Source organism: Leuciscus leuciscus, assembly GCF_965113295.1.
Source record: "Leuciscus leuciscus genome assembly, chromosome: 7".
NCBI lineage: Eukaryota > Metazoa > Chordata > Actinopteri > Cypriniformes > Leuciscidae > Leuciscus > Leuciscus leuciscus.
Genome location: NC_138731.1, coordinates 9,351,632 through 9,368,267, shown reverse-complemented (window position 1 = coordinate 9,368,267; position 16,636 = coordinate 9,351,632). Strand labels below are relative to the sequence as shown.

Sequence of the window (16,636 nt, the reverse complement as noted above, 5' to 3'; positions counted from 1 at the left end):
ACTACGGTATAGTTATAGAATTCGTCCCTTCACTCGGGAAAACAGAAAATAAAAAGATTGGATAATAAGCGTCCAGTTGTGTAGAGAATCTGCATTTAGATTTAAAGATATTTGGACGTTTTTCTCCAACTGTGAACTTTAGTATGTAATACATAAACCTCAAATGTGGTGTTAGACATCCCGAGTTGTGATGACCAGTGAAACCCTTAAGGAAAAAGCATTCTGAACATGAATTTAACAGTTGTACAGTGGTATTGAATATGAAATATCCATAAACCAGCTGGATGGGAGCCAGTTGGATGTAATGCTGGTAAATTTCCATGGTACTGTGCTTTTGTATGTTGATGAATCTCACAAAGAAATGAAAAAGTGAATCAATCACTTTTATGATGAAATAAAATGAATTTTTTTTTACTGTAATTACTATATTATTTCTATTGTGTGTTATTATTAAGCATTCAGATTAAAAATATAAATACTAATAATAATTGTGACCAGACAGGATGATTCTTATAAATGTATTATAATGAGAATCTAAATAGAATCATCAAAAATAATGAGAATTACAAACAAAAGCAAACGTACAACATCTGGACACACTGCTTGTCGGGAAAATGTAATGCAAAACATCTTTCTGTCCTTTATGCAAATCTAGGCTTTCTTATTTCTTCCCTTTTGGGGTGAAATATATGACTGGAGATGTTCTCGACTCATCCAGCTGGAAGAGAGGATGAGAACAGGATGAAGTGAATGCGTGTGTGTATCGAAGAAGATTTTCTCACTTAGTAAAGGCACATACATGTCTCAGATTAGACTGACAATTTCACAAGATCACTAATGAAAAAAGGTGACTGACAAAAGCAGTCTGAAGTTAGTAGTAGGTCCAGATCTGCAGACATTTCCCACACATTTTATGGGAAAAGCAGTGGAATTCTGTGGAAGAGAGTAATGCACTTCTATAGTAGCTGAAAATTTGACAAAATATTTAATAAGAAAACATGCAAGGGGGTGGAAGATGTGTAGGAGTCCTGTGTGAATCTGCAGGTTGTGTGTGGGCCTGTGATGAGTACAGTTGGGTTTGAGGTAATCCAGTACACAGAGATGAGAGGATGAAGATGAAGAACGAAACACGAGGCATCGGCTGCGTCTGAAATCACACACTCTCTGAGTAGGTACTTCTTTTGAACAAGTAATTACCTTGTGACCGTTAAAAAATAGGTTAAATATGGTATGAATGTGTGTAGTATAAAATCCAGACAGACTTTGTCCACCATGTTGTCACTGTCACGTGACCAACGCTTCCCTGCCATTCATAACTCCTCTCCCGTGGCCTCATGGGATAGTAAAGTGTCCACTGAATGCACACTTAAAGGTGCAGTGTGTATAATTTATGAGGATCTATTGTCTAAAATGCATTATAATATACATAACTATGTTTTGAGTGGTGTATAAAGACCTTACTTAATGAACCGTTATGTTTTTATTACCTTGAATGAGAATGAGCCATTTCTACACACACCGCGCGTCCCCTTACACGTTAAGTCGCCATTTTGCGCCGCCATGTTTCTACAGTGGCCCTAAACGGACAAACTTCTCTACAGAGCGCGTTTCGTCACTCTGTTGCTTTTCTTCTTCTTCGTTGGTGTTTTTAGAGGCAACTTGCACCGTCACTATGTTGAATATGCAACTAGAAGTAGAAGTAGTAACGTTAGTAGTGAAATTTGAACAAATGGATGACCACACGTATTATTTTGCACAAGAGCCGGCAGAGCGTCAATCTTCGTCGGCGAAGAAAAGAAAACATGATGCAGCCAAACAAAGTCGTGACAGACGATGCCAGAAATTCCGGATTAACATCGGTGTGGCTTTTTCCAGATGGAAGATGCTGATGCAGGAAATTTTTTTTAAAAAGGATGGTTAAGTTGCCTGTTTTCTGCTGGACAATTTTTAGTCCAACTTTAGCAATGTAACGTTAAGTGAAAACTGTTGTATGCAAAAAAACTAGCTAAAGTCAGCGTATAAAACACTGACACAATGATGAACAAGTAATAATATTCGCAATAACATCGTTTTACTGAATAATTAATTATAATTTCTTATTCTATATTTGTGAAGAAACCTCGTTGCTTGACTGGCTACTGTCTGCTGTCTCAGACGACATGTTTGTCCTGTTTTGGCCACCGTATCTTCTTCGAAAGGGAGGGCTGAGCGGTGGACTGAGCCGTTAGTTGCAATTCGCAACCAAACCACTAGATGGCGCTAAAATATACACACTGCACCTTTAAGAATCTCACTGGAAGTAGAAGCTCATCCGGGGACTTCTCGCTTGCTGTTTTTCGAATATTATGAATTTGGACATACTACTCTTGTCACATACTGTTTTTCGCACAATAGTTGGGAAGTGTGTGATTTCAGATGCAGCCCTAGTCTGAACTGCTTCATGAGGTTTAAACAACCAGGGAATTGAAGGCCTGTTTCACTCCAGCATTAGTCCAACAGCGTTCGTCTACGTCACAGAACTGTGGCTCTGAGTTTCAGGGTTACTATGTTAAGTGTTTCCTTTAATAACTGCCATCATTTATGAAATGGTTATCGGCAGGCAGTCAGAATTATTACAAACTTTATCGTCATGAAATATAATTTACATGAGGAGAGGCATCACATTTACATCCAAAAAGTAATTAATAAGTAAAAAGTAATTAAAACTTCATGGAAACCCGAGGCAACTTGCACTGTCAAGCATGTAGCCAATTCTAAATTAGCTAAAGGAAGCTAAAGTTCCCATGAGCTAAAGTTAAACTATTGCAATAAACGGCTTAAATCAGTTGTATATGGTCATTCAGTCAAACAAAGCTGTCGTATGGCTTCAGGAATGTAGCACACAAGTTATATAAATGACTTTTAAGGCCTGTTTATTCCAATGAGGATAACTATAACGATAAAGATATAGTTGTAAAAATTGTCCACAACAATTTTTGTGCAAAAAAAAAAAAGTCCACACCAAAACTTAAAACGATAAAAGCACAGAGGAACGAGATTGTTTGAATCACTTTCAGAATTATATATATTTTTTCAGCTGATGAACAATAAAAACATTGACAATCAGAATCCATCCTGCTTTAAAGAGCATGAGCATTTACAGCGGCAGACGACAAAACTGCAGCACGTGCTTATAATGAACAGAACATTACTGTCGGCTGGTGTGGACGCTAATATAGCTATCATTATAGTTATCGTTCTTGGAGTGAATGGGCCTTAAGCGTGCTTTTGTGTTCTTCTGACGCCATGGACAAGAGCGATCAATTCTTCAAAATATATTTTGTGTTCCACAGAAGAAAGAAAGTCATACTTGGAACAACACAAGTGTGAGTAAATGACAGAACTTTCACTTTTCATGGCGGCTGCCGTTGATTTGCTGCGTGAAGTGAAACAGGCCCAAGACTTGAGGAAAAAAACATGATGATAAAGTATGACCTAGAGAGAACTGTGATGTATGCGATGCATGCATTATCATGGGGGTTTTACCAAGGCACAGAGTACAGCGCTGGAGCGGATTTGCATCGCAAGCATCGCCAAGAGCACAAACCCCTGATCCTGGAATAAATACATCAGCTATAACAAGAAAGGCAAAAAATACAGTCAAATCCTGCATTAGTCATTCCTTCACATGACATGTGCAGTACAGAACCAAGCTCCAGTGCTCAGTATATGTGCTCATTCAACATCATCAAAGCTACAAAGGGAAAAATACACTATTATACCTTTTAAACGGTGGCAATCCTCCTCAAACAGTCCCTGCTGAAAGTAACTTACACACACGATAGAGTCTCTAAGTTAGCATGCTAGCCCTAAAGTAGCTTCCAGGGCGTAAACACATCCGTAAGATTCTCCACATTAACGAGTCATTGCTAGCTAAATGTGCAGTCTTTGCACTATGGAGACGAATGCAAACGCAAACTCAGTCGCAGTTGCCTGAAGTGCTCACAGACAGAGCAAATGCCCGATGGCGGGCGCTAGTGAGGTAATGGCTGCTGGTTTGAAGCGTGCAGCAGAGGTCAAAACTCCCTCCGTCTGCATTGCTGCGGGTCAGAGAGAAGCGTGTGGAGTTTCCCCAGGTTAGCTCACGGGGCCGCCGTCGCTAGTGTCCACGCAGCTGCAGCTGTTTGCTGGGACCTCAGCGTTACGTGGGCTTCCAGGGCGGGGGGTTTCCTGGCTGCGCTGGTGTCTGTGGTGGAGCTCTTCCCATTTGGCACGATTGGCCTTGATCAAATCAACCATCGGCTGTAGTTTGGGGTTTAGTTTGGCAAAAGTCTGGAGAAAGAGAGAGAGAAAGAGTTGATTAGTTAGTGTTTAGAATTGAAAATAGTAGGTGTTACTCTCCTACTTTCACAAGTGAAGTTAAACGGTTACTTCCAAAAGTGAAAATTCTGTCATCATTTACTCACCCTCATGTCAGAGACTTTCTTCAGAACAAGACTGAAGATATTTTTTATGAAATCTGAGAGATTTCTGTCCCTCCATTGACAGATCTGCAAGTGACACTTTGACGCTACAACAAATTCATTTGAATAAAGCGGTTTAGTCCACATTTTCTGAAGAGATTCGATTGCTTTATATGATGAACAGAACATGCTTGAGCTTCTGTTTCTGATGTGTGAGTTGATGAATGTTTATATGTGAATAAAAGCTTTAATTTCAATCTGTTCATCATATAAAGCGATCATGTCTCTTTAGAAAATTTGGACTAAACCGCTCAATTCACATGGAATAGTTTTTAAGATCTCTTTATGAACGTCTTGAAGCGTCAAATTGGTAGTTGTGTAGCTGTAAATGGAGGGACAGAACTCTCTCAGATTTCATTAAATATGTTCTGAAGATGAATGAAAGTCTTACGGGTTTGGAACGACATGAAGGTGAGTAAAGGATGACAGAATTAAAGATTTTGGGTGAACTAACCCTTTATTTTTGTATTGTTTCTGCTTCTTCACCTGTATTTTGATCCCGAGATTCTGTACTCTGTCAGAAGATGTGTAATAGCGCCCCCTCTCTTATAACAGTGAGGAATAGTAAAGGATCAGTGTAAAACGAGAGGAACAGGAGTGAGATAGTATGGAGGGTCAAGGCAAAAATACTCCCACACATTTCCTGCTCTCCCGCAGAGTGTGTGGCTGACAGTATTCTTTACACACACACACACACACACACACACACACACACACACACACACACACACACACACACACACACACACACACACACACACACACACACACACACACACACACACACACACACACAATTTAGAAATCTGCCCAGCTTCTCATTTAATGCATCTTTATAATTCATATAAGTTGATTTGTAATAGTTTGACTGGTTGGTTAATATCATTTATACATGTGGAATTATTGGCCAGGCTTAAAGGTTGAAAAAGGCAGGAGATTCAATTCAGAGATTTAATTAGTGGCAAGATCGGTTTGTAGTGTTATAGTGATTCGATCCAAATACACACCCTTTTAGATTCACATCTGTAGACCAGAATATCAGAGACATTGGTCTGGACTCTTTTGACTTGAGCAAGTAAGTAGCCCTCTAAAACACCCTAGCAACCACTTAGCAAAGTAATGCCATAGCAACCAGCCGGAAAACCCTAGCAACTGCATATGAGAACACCTTAACAACCACATTTAGCAACACCATGGCATCGTGGAAGAGAGTTTATTCACAGGCTAATTCTCAATAGAAATTAGTTTTGATGTTGTACTTCACTTCGTTATCAAGCTGATATAACAATATAAAGCCTTCTCTATTATATTTGTATCAATTTCTAAGGCGTCTAAATGATCGACACTAAATCTCCTCCAGTCCTTCTGTCTCTGACTGATAGTTCCAGAGCCGATCCTGACCTCCCTGGGGCCCTAAGCAAAATTCTGTTTAGGGGCCCTTATACCTGACCCGTGAGCCATGAACCATTTGCCATTGCCACACAGTCACACCTGACACCCCAGTGTTCCCACTACAATCCCTCCTTTAACTAGTTGTAGCGAAAATGTAATTCCTGATATCAGAAGACATTGTTACTAGTAAAAAGTTCATTCTTAATATCAAGAATTCACATTTTAAATAGTACAAATTGAATTATTGATATCAAAAATGCATAATTATCCTGTGAATGAATAAAAGCTAAAATGGCGCCATAGCATGTCACTGTGTTTTAAATGATAAAAGTAATTCTTGATACTCTTGATTCTTGATGGTTATTATTTACTGAGGGATGTGCATCCATATTGACCAGAATCTCCAGCCAATCAACATTTTAAATTCAATGGAGCCTATCAATAGTCAATGTCAATACATTGCTTTCCATATTGCATTTGGGCAGAGTTGTAACTAAACCTTGACTGAGCGACTAGATAATCATCGTCTTGTTTTAAAACTATAATGAGGAGTGCCATCACGCCCGTATTGTACTGGTCCTGACTCACAACAGATGTTTCTGCTGGAAAGTGCGCGTTTCATTTCATGCACGTTCATATGATATGATCGCATGTTAACGCGCGACGCGGTTATCTTTTCCGAGCTACAGTTTATAAACAAACACCGTTTTCCTTTGTCGTTTATTAAACATAATAAATCAACTCACATCAACTTAACTTTAGCCTACTGTTCTTTGCTGACATCAAACTTTGAGAGGAGAGTCACAAGCAGTGTTGGGGAAGTTACTTTTAAAAAGTAGTGTTTGCTCGTTACTCGTTACTTTTTAAAAAAGTAATCCGTTACTTTACTTAGTTACCCCGTTTGGAAAGTAACTTTTTACGTTACTCGTTACTTTTACGTTACTTTTATGTTGCTTGACTTTGGGCAGAACCCAATATCTGTTCCTAAATATGTAGACATAAAGTTATACAATGGAGGACATAGGCTAACAGGTAATTATTTTGTGCTCTTGTCTTTATTATAAAAAATAGTATCAATTTCAAAAGAAAAAAAGTCCTTCTCATTGGCGCTGCTGTGTGCGGCAACTTTTATTCTCAGCCGGCTCTGCATCATGGGGTAGAGTGCGACACTCCGCGATGAGCCGCGTGCTCGCGCCACTTCTCTCCGCTCCGCTTCCCCTATCCACCGAACTTTAAATTTCGGCAACAGCCAATAAAGCTTCCCTGCTCTCTAACACCGGTGCGAATCGCGTCTTGATAACATAGGACAAAATGATATAGAAGACATAAGCTTAGTTTTCAGACATACGACTCACTCTATCAAGGGAGTAGGAGAAAAAAAAAAGAGATTTTGAGAGAATTTTTTTTAATTTTTTTTAAAGTACACATATTCAAGCTTTCTATATATTTCTCAGGTCTGTGAGACAAGTAGCTTATGAGTTTCGGTTAATTTACAGTATGGAGAGGAGCTCCAGTTCACGCGCTGGTGCCGTCATGATTATTTTGCATGCCATATTTACTTATTTATTAAAATCAGGCAATTAATTGGTTGGTAAAACATTGATTAAAATTAAGATACAATTAATACAAAACGAAATTCGTTTTAAAGAAAGTCTTTCTACAAAAACAAACTTAATAAAGTGGTCTAAATCATGTCTGCCCACTCCATTTATCTCCCGATATATTGCACAAAATTATGATCTTACTCATGCTTTTCACTTTTCATATAATCAACATAGATTAAATTATTTATTTATTTATTTATTTTATTTAAACATAAATATGAAACTAAATAGTTTTCTTTAATTTACTTCTTATTTAATTCAGCCAACTGGTTGATAAAACATTGATTAAAATTAAGATACAATTAATACAAAACGAAATTCACTTTAAATACAGGTTTTCTACAAAAACAAACTTAATAAAGTGGTCAAAATCATGTCTCCACACTCCATTTGTCTCCCGATATATTGCGCAAATTTTTTATTTAATTTAATTTAAACATAAATATGAAACTAAATCGTTTTCTTCAGTTCTCAACAGTTCTCTTCTCTCAAGCGCGCAGCTGAGGCAGTGTCGCTGTCAAATATATCCATGGGAAAAGTAACGTTGCGCCGAATTGAAAAAGGAACTACGTTTCGTTACCAAATTTTTTGTAGTAACACGTTACACTACTTTTTACCCAAAAAAGTAGTTACGTTACTGTAACGCGTTACTTTGTAACGCGTTACACACAACACTGGTCACAAGTCTGCCTGATAACTGTTGCCGCAATGAACTCTTATGGTGTTGTTTTCTCTCTCTTTTCGTGACCATAAGGATAGTTCCGCTTCATTTTCTCATCGATATTGTAAACATTGATTGACGCGCTTTGACACGAGGGGGAGGCGGGGCCTTGAGTAATTTGCGGGGCCCTACGCACTTTGCGTAGTGTGCGTATAGGGCTGATCGGCTCTGGATAGTTCACACTGTTTTACCCAGTAAAAGTCTTTCAGTATAACTGTACAAACATCCTCCTTCAGCTCGAGCTTCGCAAGTCTTTCTGCTGTCAAATCTGCTCTGATTTTATCTAGTAAACGCAAGAATAACTTCGAAATTGTTAGTAATATTTCAAGATGAACACTTACTGGACTGAAGCAGGTTTACTTGATTATCCAGACATCATTTATTAGAAAAATCATGAGTGTCAAATATGGTTTATTTGTTAATCTCGCAATCATCATTGTATTGCACTGGAGTAAAGCACCGACTGAAGAAAAGACGACATGAACCATTTTTACCTGTGATTATTATGGGAAATGCGAGGCCGTACTATTTGCCAAGAGAATTTTCTTCTGTGATAGCGATAGCGGTGTATATCCCTCCTTCGGCCAATGTGACTAATGCTTGTGGATATATTAATACTGTTACAGCCAGTTAAAATATCCCAAATCACTGATTACTATCTCTGGTGATTTTAACCAAACATCTCTACATAATACTCTCCCCACGTTTACTCAGTATGTGGACTGTGATACGAGAGACAAGAAAATCTTGGGACTTGTTTTTTTGCAAATGTGAAAGAGGCCTGAAGATCTTCACCGCTTCCTCCATTGGGACGATCGGATCATAATCTTGTTTAGTACATTAGGCCTGTTTATGTGCCGGTTGTAATGAAGCAAACGCCAGTAATAAGAACAGTTGAGAGATATGGTCTGATTCAGTCTATGAAGCAGTAATGGATTGTTTTGAAACAACTGATTGGGAGGTTCATTGATGAGGACATTGATAGCTTGGATATGAAACCAAGATGGCGCCGCGGATGGCTGCCTCGGTGTGGAGCTCTCCGGTTATTGTGTTGTTTTTGTTGGTTTGTTCTGCGTTTAGTCATTCTTTTCCTATCAGTTTCACCAAAGACAAACTACTGGACATTAGGAAACACACACTAGACAACGTTTTTACAGATTTTGATTACTCAGACGTTTTACTGGACATTCTCGTCGGAGGGGCAGCGGTGTTGTTCAAACGCGCGGTCAGACGCAAACGCGGGAAGCACGCTGGCGCGCTGGTTAAACTCCGCGAGCGCGGCCTCCGCACTGCACTCCCGAGTATTCATCTTGCGAATCTCCGATCTCTTCCTAACAAAATGGACGAACTTCTTCTCCTCACCCGCAATAACAAGGATTTTTTAAACTCCGCTGCTCTGTGCTTCACTGAAACCTGGCTGAGTGAAGCCATACCGGACAACGCACTACATCTGCCGGGCTTCCAGCTGTTCCGAGCGGATCGCATCGCGGAACTAACGGGGAAAACGAGAGGTGGTGGATTGTGTTTCTACATTAACGAAAGTTGGTGTTCAGATGTAACAACACTGAAGAAGATGTGCTCTCCTAACTTAGAGGTGCGTTTCATAAACTGTAAACCTTTCTACTCGCCGCGGGAGTTTTCCTCATTCATTCTCGCGAATGTTTACATTCCTCCAGACGCGTGTGTGAGCGCGGCGATACAACAGCTGGCTGAACATATAGCTGAAATGGAACAAAGGTACCCAGACTCTCTTTTAATCATTCTTGGGGATTTTAACAAAGCAAATCTCTCCCGTGAACTGCCAAAATACAGACAGCATGTTACATGTCCTACCAGAGACAGTAATATATTGGACCACTGTACCATGATAAAGAATGCGTATCACGGGCAGCTCTGGGGCTCTCTGATCACTGTTTGGTTCATCTTATACCGACCTACAGGCAGAAACTGAAATCCGCTAAACCTGTAATAAGGACTGTAAAAAAATGGACCAACGAAGCAGAGCAGGATCTACAGGCCTGCTTCGATTGCACTGATTGGACTGTTTTTGAAGCTGCAGCCACCGATCTGGATGAGCTCACAGATACTGTAACATCATATATCAGTTTCTGTGAGGATACATGCATTCCTACCAGGACATTCTTATCATTCACTAATGATAAACCATGGTTTACTGGGAAACTCAAACAGCTTCGTCATGCCAAAGAGGATGCTTACAGAAGTGGGGATAAAATATTGTATAACCAGGCCAGAAACAGACTGACAAAGGAGATCAGAGTTGCTAAAAGAAGCTACTCTGAAAAGCTGAAAAAACAGTTTTCAGCCAACGACCGACATCAGTCTGGAGAGGCCTGAGGAACATCACCAACTACAAATCACCATCCCCCCGATCTGTGGAGAATCAACAACTGGCTGACACTCTCAATGCATTCTATTGCAGGTTTGAGAAGCCCAGACTCACACCTCACACCCGCTCTGATGTGCACTTCACACATCCACCATCACCTCCTGCAACCCCTCTCCTCCCCCCTTCTGCCATCCAACCTGAGCTTAAGGTCTGTGTGGAGGACGTGAGCCGAGTCTTCAAAAAACAGAAGACTAGGAAAGCTTCAGGCCCAGACGGCATCTCATCTGCTTGTCTAAAAGCCTGCGCTGACCAACTGGCCCCAGTCTTCACGCAGATCTTCAACAGATCATTGGAGCAGTGTGAAGTTCCCTGCTGCTTCAAACGCTCCACTATCATTCCGGTTCCCAAAAAACCTTAAATCACTGGACTTAATGACTACAGACCTGTCGCTCTCACGTCTGTGGTCATGAAGTCGTTTGAAAGACTGGTGTTGGCCTATCTGAAGGACATCACTGGACCCCTGCTGGATCCCTTTCAGTTTGCTTACAGAGCAAACAGGTCTGTGGATGATGCAGTCAACATGGGACTGTACTATATCCTGCAACATCTTGACAGACCTGGGACTTATGCACGGATCTTATTTGTGGACTTCAGTTCGGCCTTCATTACCATCATCCCTGATCTTCTCACAGCCAAACTGACTCAGCTCTCCATGCCATCCTCAATCTGTCAGTGGATCTCCAGCTTCCTGACGGACCGGCAGCAGCGAGTGAGACTGGGGAAGCTCACATCCAGGACCCTCACCATCAGCACTGGCGCCCCCCAAGGGTGCGTTCTCTCCCCACTGCTCTTCTCCCTGTACACTAATGACTGCACTTCTAAAGACCCCTCTGTCAAGCTCCTGAAATTTGCAGACGACACCACCGTCATCGGTCTCATCCAAAATGGTGACGAGTCTGATTGTGGATTTGATGATTGTGGATTTGATTGTGGATTTCAGGAGAAAATCCCCAGCACTCCCCCTCTCACCATCATGAACAGCACTGTGGAAGCAGTGGAGTCATTCAGGTTCCTGGGCTCTACCATCTCTCAGGACCTGAAGTGGGCAAATCACATTGACTCCATTGTGAAAAAGGGCCAGCAGAGACTGTACTTCCTTCGCCAGCTGAAGAAGTTCAATCTGCCACAGGAGCTGCTGATCCAGTTCTACTCAGCCGTCATTGAGTCTGTTTTAAGCACTTCCATCACTGTCTGGTTTGGTTCAGCTACCAAATCGGACATCAGGAGACTACAACGGACAGTCCGGACAGCAGAGAGGATTATTGGTGCCCCCTTGCCAACCCTCCAGGACCTGTACTCTTCCAGAGTGAGGAAGAGAGCAGGTAAAATCATCACAGACTCCACTCACCCTGGACACCCCCTGTTTGAACTGTTACCGTCAGGACGGCGACACAGATCACTGGCCACAAGAACATCCAGGCACAGGAACAGTTTCTTTCCACAGGCCATTTCCCTTCTGAACACTTAACATGCCCCCCAATGCATATGCCTGTAAGTGCAATACTCCCACTGTCTAGTGCAATATTCTCTAACTCAGGTGATATTTATATTTATATTATTCATACTACTCAAAATACTGTAAATATGTTCATAATCTGTAACATGCACTAGACTCCCACTGTCTAGTGTAATATTCTCTAACTCAGGTGATATTTATACTTATATTATTCATACTACTCAAAATACTGTAAATATGTTCATAATCTGTAAATGTTTATTCGGACTAAACCCAACTGTGACCCCTTTTTTTACTTTTATACTATATATATATATTTTTTTTTATATATATATTTTATTCTTAGAATTTGTATTACTATGTTTCTTGTTGTATTTGTATTTGTATATGTGCACTGGAAGCTTCAGTACCAAGAAAAAATCCTTGTGGGTGCAAGCACACTTGGCAATAAAGCTCTTTCTGATTCTGATTCTGATCTGATTCTTAACTGAGTGCATTACAGATTATATGAACTTTTGTGTTGATAACACAGTACCTACGAGTTAAAAGTATTATTAAACCAGAAAAACAGGGCCTTTCTAGTGGGTGATAAGGATGAGCAAAAGAGAGGTTATTAATGTAAACGTTAGAGAGGTGAAAGAGAGTTATAAGTTAAAACGACACTTACAACAAAAGAACGTGAGAGAGGTTTGGAAAGATCTAAATATGATGGTTAAGGAGAATTAAGATGAAGAAATCTCCAGGTCCTGATGGTATTAATCCTTGAGTCCTTAAGTCCTGTGCGGATCAGATCTGTGGAGTGGTTCATTATATTTTTAACTTGAGTTTGCGTTTGGAAAAAGTACTCGTTTTATGGAAGACCACTTGCTTTAACAGCACAGTTAATGAAGGTGTTTGAGAGACTGGTATTAAACCATTTAAAGTCAGTAAAAGGATAAACTACAGTTTGCTTATAAAACTGGTGTTGGGGTGGATGATGCACTTATTTATCTCTTGCATAAATCTTCAAGTCATTTAGAGACCCCGGACAGCACAGTCAGAATTACATTCTTTGACTTCTCTAGTGCATTTAACACTATTCAGCCTTCACTTCTACGAAGTAAGAAAATGTTGGAGTACATCAGAGTATGGTCAATTGGATAACTGATTATCTCTCTAACACCATGTCCTAACCAGACGCGATGTGATAAGATTCCAGCAGTCTGTCCACACTAGACGCGACGCGACTGTGTGAAATGTGTCAAAATCAATCAAAACCCACAGCCAATCAGAACAGTGTGTGGGCGGAGTCTCGCGGCGAGTGCACGCCAGGTGTTGTGCCGAATTTCGACCCCCTGCCAAATTATTACCCCCCTCGTTGAAGTCAGTACCTGATTGCCTAATCCTAACCCCACCCCTAATCCTAACCCCTCCCCCACAGCTAATCCTAAACCTACCAATACTAGGGGGGTAATAATTTGGCGGGGGTCGAAATTCGGCACAACACCGGCAACAGAGAGTAATCTTGACGGCACTCGCATGAAAATGGATAAGTACATAATCAAATTCACAAATATTACACTATTTAAACATTATTAAAAAATACATAGGCTACTGAGTTACTAAAACAATTCTTTGTCAAAGAATACACTTGTTTGTTCACAGTTTGAACATTCTTGTTTCCATTTGTTTAATTTCAAGATCTGATTTCAATTATCCATTGTTGCTTTTACAGCTTCAAAGCTGGAGCACTAAATGATATTCAAAGTCACATTACACGCTTTTAACATTAAATAAAGCATATAAACAGGACCTGAGATTATCATCGCCACACTTTGTGTTTGTTATTCCAGTGCGACGTCACAGAAAAATATAAACCGTTTCTATAATAGAGACGTCGCGTGTCACCGTCGCGGCTGGTTAGGACAAACACTCTGATTAACATGGAAAAGATACCTTTTATCGCACGTCGCAGCATTGAGTCGCGTGTAGTTAGGACACGGTGTAATAGACCACAGTATGTGAGGACGCAGGACTGTGTGTTTCAAGTAGTGAAGTGCAGCACTGGAGTCCCTCAAGGAACCGTTTTAGCTCCATTTTTGTTTACTTTTTATACATCAGATTTTCAGTTTCTAAATCCTGTCATCTCCAGACATTTTCTGATGATTCAGCAATAGTTGGCTGCAGTGGCGGCTGGTGCTAAAAAAATTGGGGGGGGCGCAACAAACTGAATTATTAATCCAGGACTGAATGTAGGCTAATTGTTAAATAACAATTTAACAGTGATAATAATGTAGCTATCATTAGCCTAAACTTCAGCCGGTAGGGTTGGGAAATAGCCAATTGCCAAATAAATCTGAATTTTTGGGCTAAATGGCGATGTATGGTATAATCTGAGTATTTAATTCTTATTTTTCTATTTGAATAAAAAAAAAAAAACAGTATTTCATAAAAAAATAAAAAAAGTAATATCCTGATCAATATTGTCCTACAAACAATGTTCATATTGAAGGTTATAAAAACAAACATAGTGTAACCTTGCTGTCTATCTGCAGTCTATCCAAAAAAGGGATCAAATCACATTACATTCTAACATTGCAACATTACAATCTAAAAACAAAATAATGCTTTTTAAAGAAGTAGTTAAATTTACTAAACTTAAAAAAAAAATTAAAAAAAAAAATTAAAACAAAGCTAATAACATAAAAATATACTTGTAGGTTTGAAATTCTCTAGCACATTTATGTTCACCAACAACAACAAATATTCAACAACAAATATTTTAGCTAAATATATTTATAATTTAGTGCTAATGTATATTTTAGTCAGAATAATTGCGATCCTATTCTATTGCGCTCCGTCTGTTCGGCACGCATGCACGCGGCGGCGCTCGTTCACGGAAGTTTAGCTTGCAGAAAGCTCGCCCAGACATGACAGCAAACTGGAAATATTGACTTTCTAACATTTATAGATGGAGAATATGTCCGTGAAATGTAAGTTATGCACTGAGGAAATTATTGGATGTCACTTCAGCTTATGGCTAAATATTATTAGAAGTATTTTTGTTTCCACCAATCGCTGCACAAGTGAAGTTTACGTATGATGACGAAAGCACGTTAGTGCGAGCCCTCCCGGAACCCATAGAGAATGCATTGCAGTGCCTGCAGTTTGGAAAAAAAATCTTTGAATGTAAGTCTATGGGAACACTCTGGGCGATTTTCGGCCATAGTGAAATCGCCCAAAAAGAGGCGGTACTCCACAGAACGTGACTTGGCGCTGTTTGGACTATATCCAGAGGCAGAACAACAGTGAGTGACTGCTAGTGGTTGAATGAGATTGTGATTGAAAAAGTCCCTTTCACACTTTGGTGGTGCGTCGCCCGATCGCCCTAATGAAGAAACCGCCGCTGGTTGGCTGTATAACGGACCATGATGAGAGTGAATATAGGGAGCTATTAAAGAGTTTCGTGGACTGGTGTGAGAAAAACGGTCTCAGGCTAAATGCTAGTAAGACAAAGGAAATTGTGGTTGATTTTAGCAGATTTCCTCAGCAAGTGGTTCCAGTGAATATACGAGAGTCAGAAGTTGAGATTGTAACTTACAAGTATCTGGGTGTATATTTGAACAACAAGCTCAACTGGTCTGGCAATACATTATAAGAAGGGCCAAAGTTGTATTCATTTGTTAAGGCGACTGAGATCCTTTGGGGTTTGTCATGTACTACCTAAAGGCCCGTACACACCGGGACGAATATCGGCGCGCGTTATTCGCCAGTGTTTTTCCATGCAAATTCATTCCCTGACATTAGATGGCGCTTAATGTAAAACAGAAATACAATACCACTCCATAACAGTCTATACTCTGCAATACCACTCCATAACAGTATATACTCTGCAATACCACTCCATAACAGTATATACTCTGCCACTCCATAACAGTTCTCTTTTAACAAGATTTTTGTAGTCGCTGTCGCGTTTGTCATATAGTTCTTTATTTCCGACACCAACGAGACCAGCAGCTCTACATTCATCTTGCCTTGCATCTTCCTCGTCATTTCTTCCCGGCAGTGTCTGTCTATGGGCAGTGTAGACGCTACTTGGCGTATATCTTCTTCGCTGTTACGTATGTGTGCTCGGCAAGACCGTTTTGTGTTTGAGCGCCCCCAAGTTGTGTTTTACTGTAACTTCAGAAGCTCCAGACACGTGAGCAAAAGCGTCAATCTCATTGGTCGGATAGTTTTTGACGCAGCGCGTCAAAGCAAAAAAACGAACCCGAGGCGTTTAAAAAAAAATTACGCTTTTACGCGTGGCGTTTTTCGCGTCGGTGTGAACACTCACATTGGCGCCCTTTGTTTAGTCACGAGGCGTTAAACGTCGGCGAATATCGCGCGCGAAATTCGTCCCGGTGTGTACGGGCCTTAAGACGTTCTCTAGTCTCATCTGTGGTCTTGTACTTTATCACAGGTTGGGGAGGGGGACTGTTGGAAAAGGAGAAGAATAAGTTTAATAAACTTATAAAGACGGCAGGTTCTGTTGTGGGGATTGTGTTACCCGCCTTAAAGGAAATAGTGCAGGAC

At 40.3% G+C, this 16,636-nt stretch overlaps 1 protein-coding gene across 2 annotated transcripts in view; it reads right to left on the bottom strand.

Moving 5' to 3' along the window:
• Positions 1-252: 252 nt before the first annotated feature.
• Positions 253-16,636, bottom strand: part of pde11a (phosphodiesterase 11a) — a 100,065-nt gene continuing 83,681 nt past the window's right edge. For both annotated transcript variants that reach the window (XM_082176089.1, XM_082176088.1), the window contains exon 20: positions 253-4,311. In XM_082176089.1, the coding sequence (XP_082032215.1) occupies positions 4,117-4,311 (195 nt within the window). In that variant the 3' untranslated portion in view covers positions 253-4,116. The remainder of the gene's footprint in view (positions 4,312-16,636) is intronic.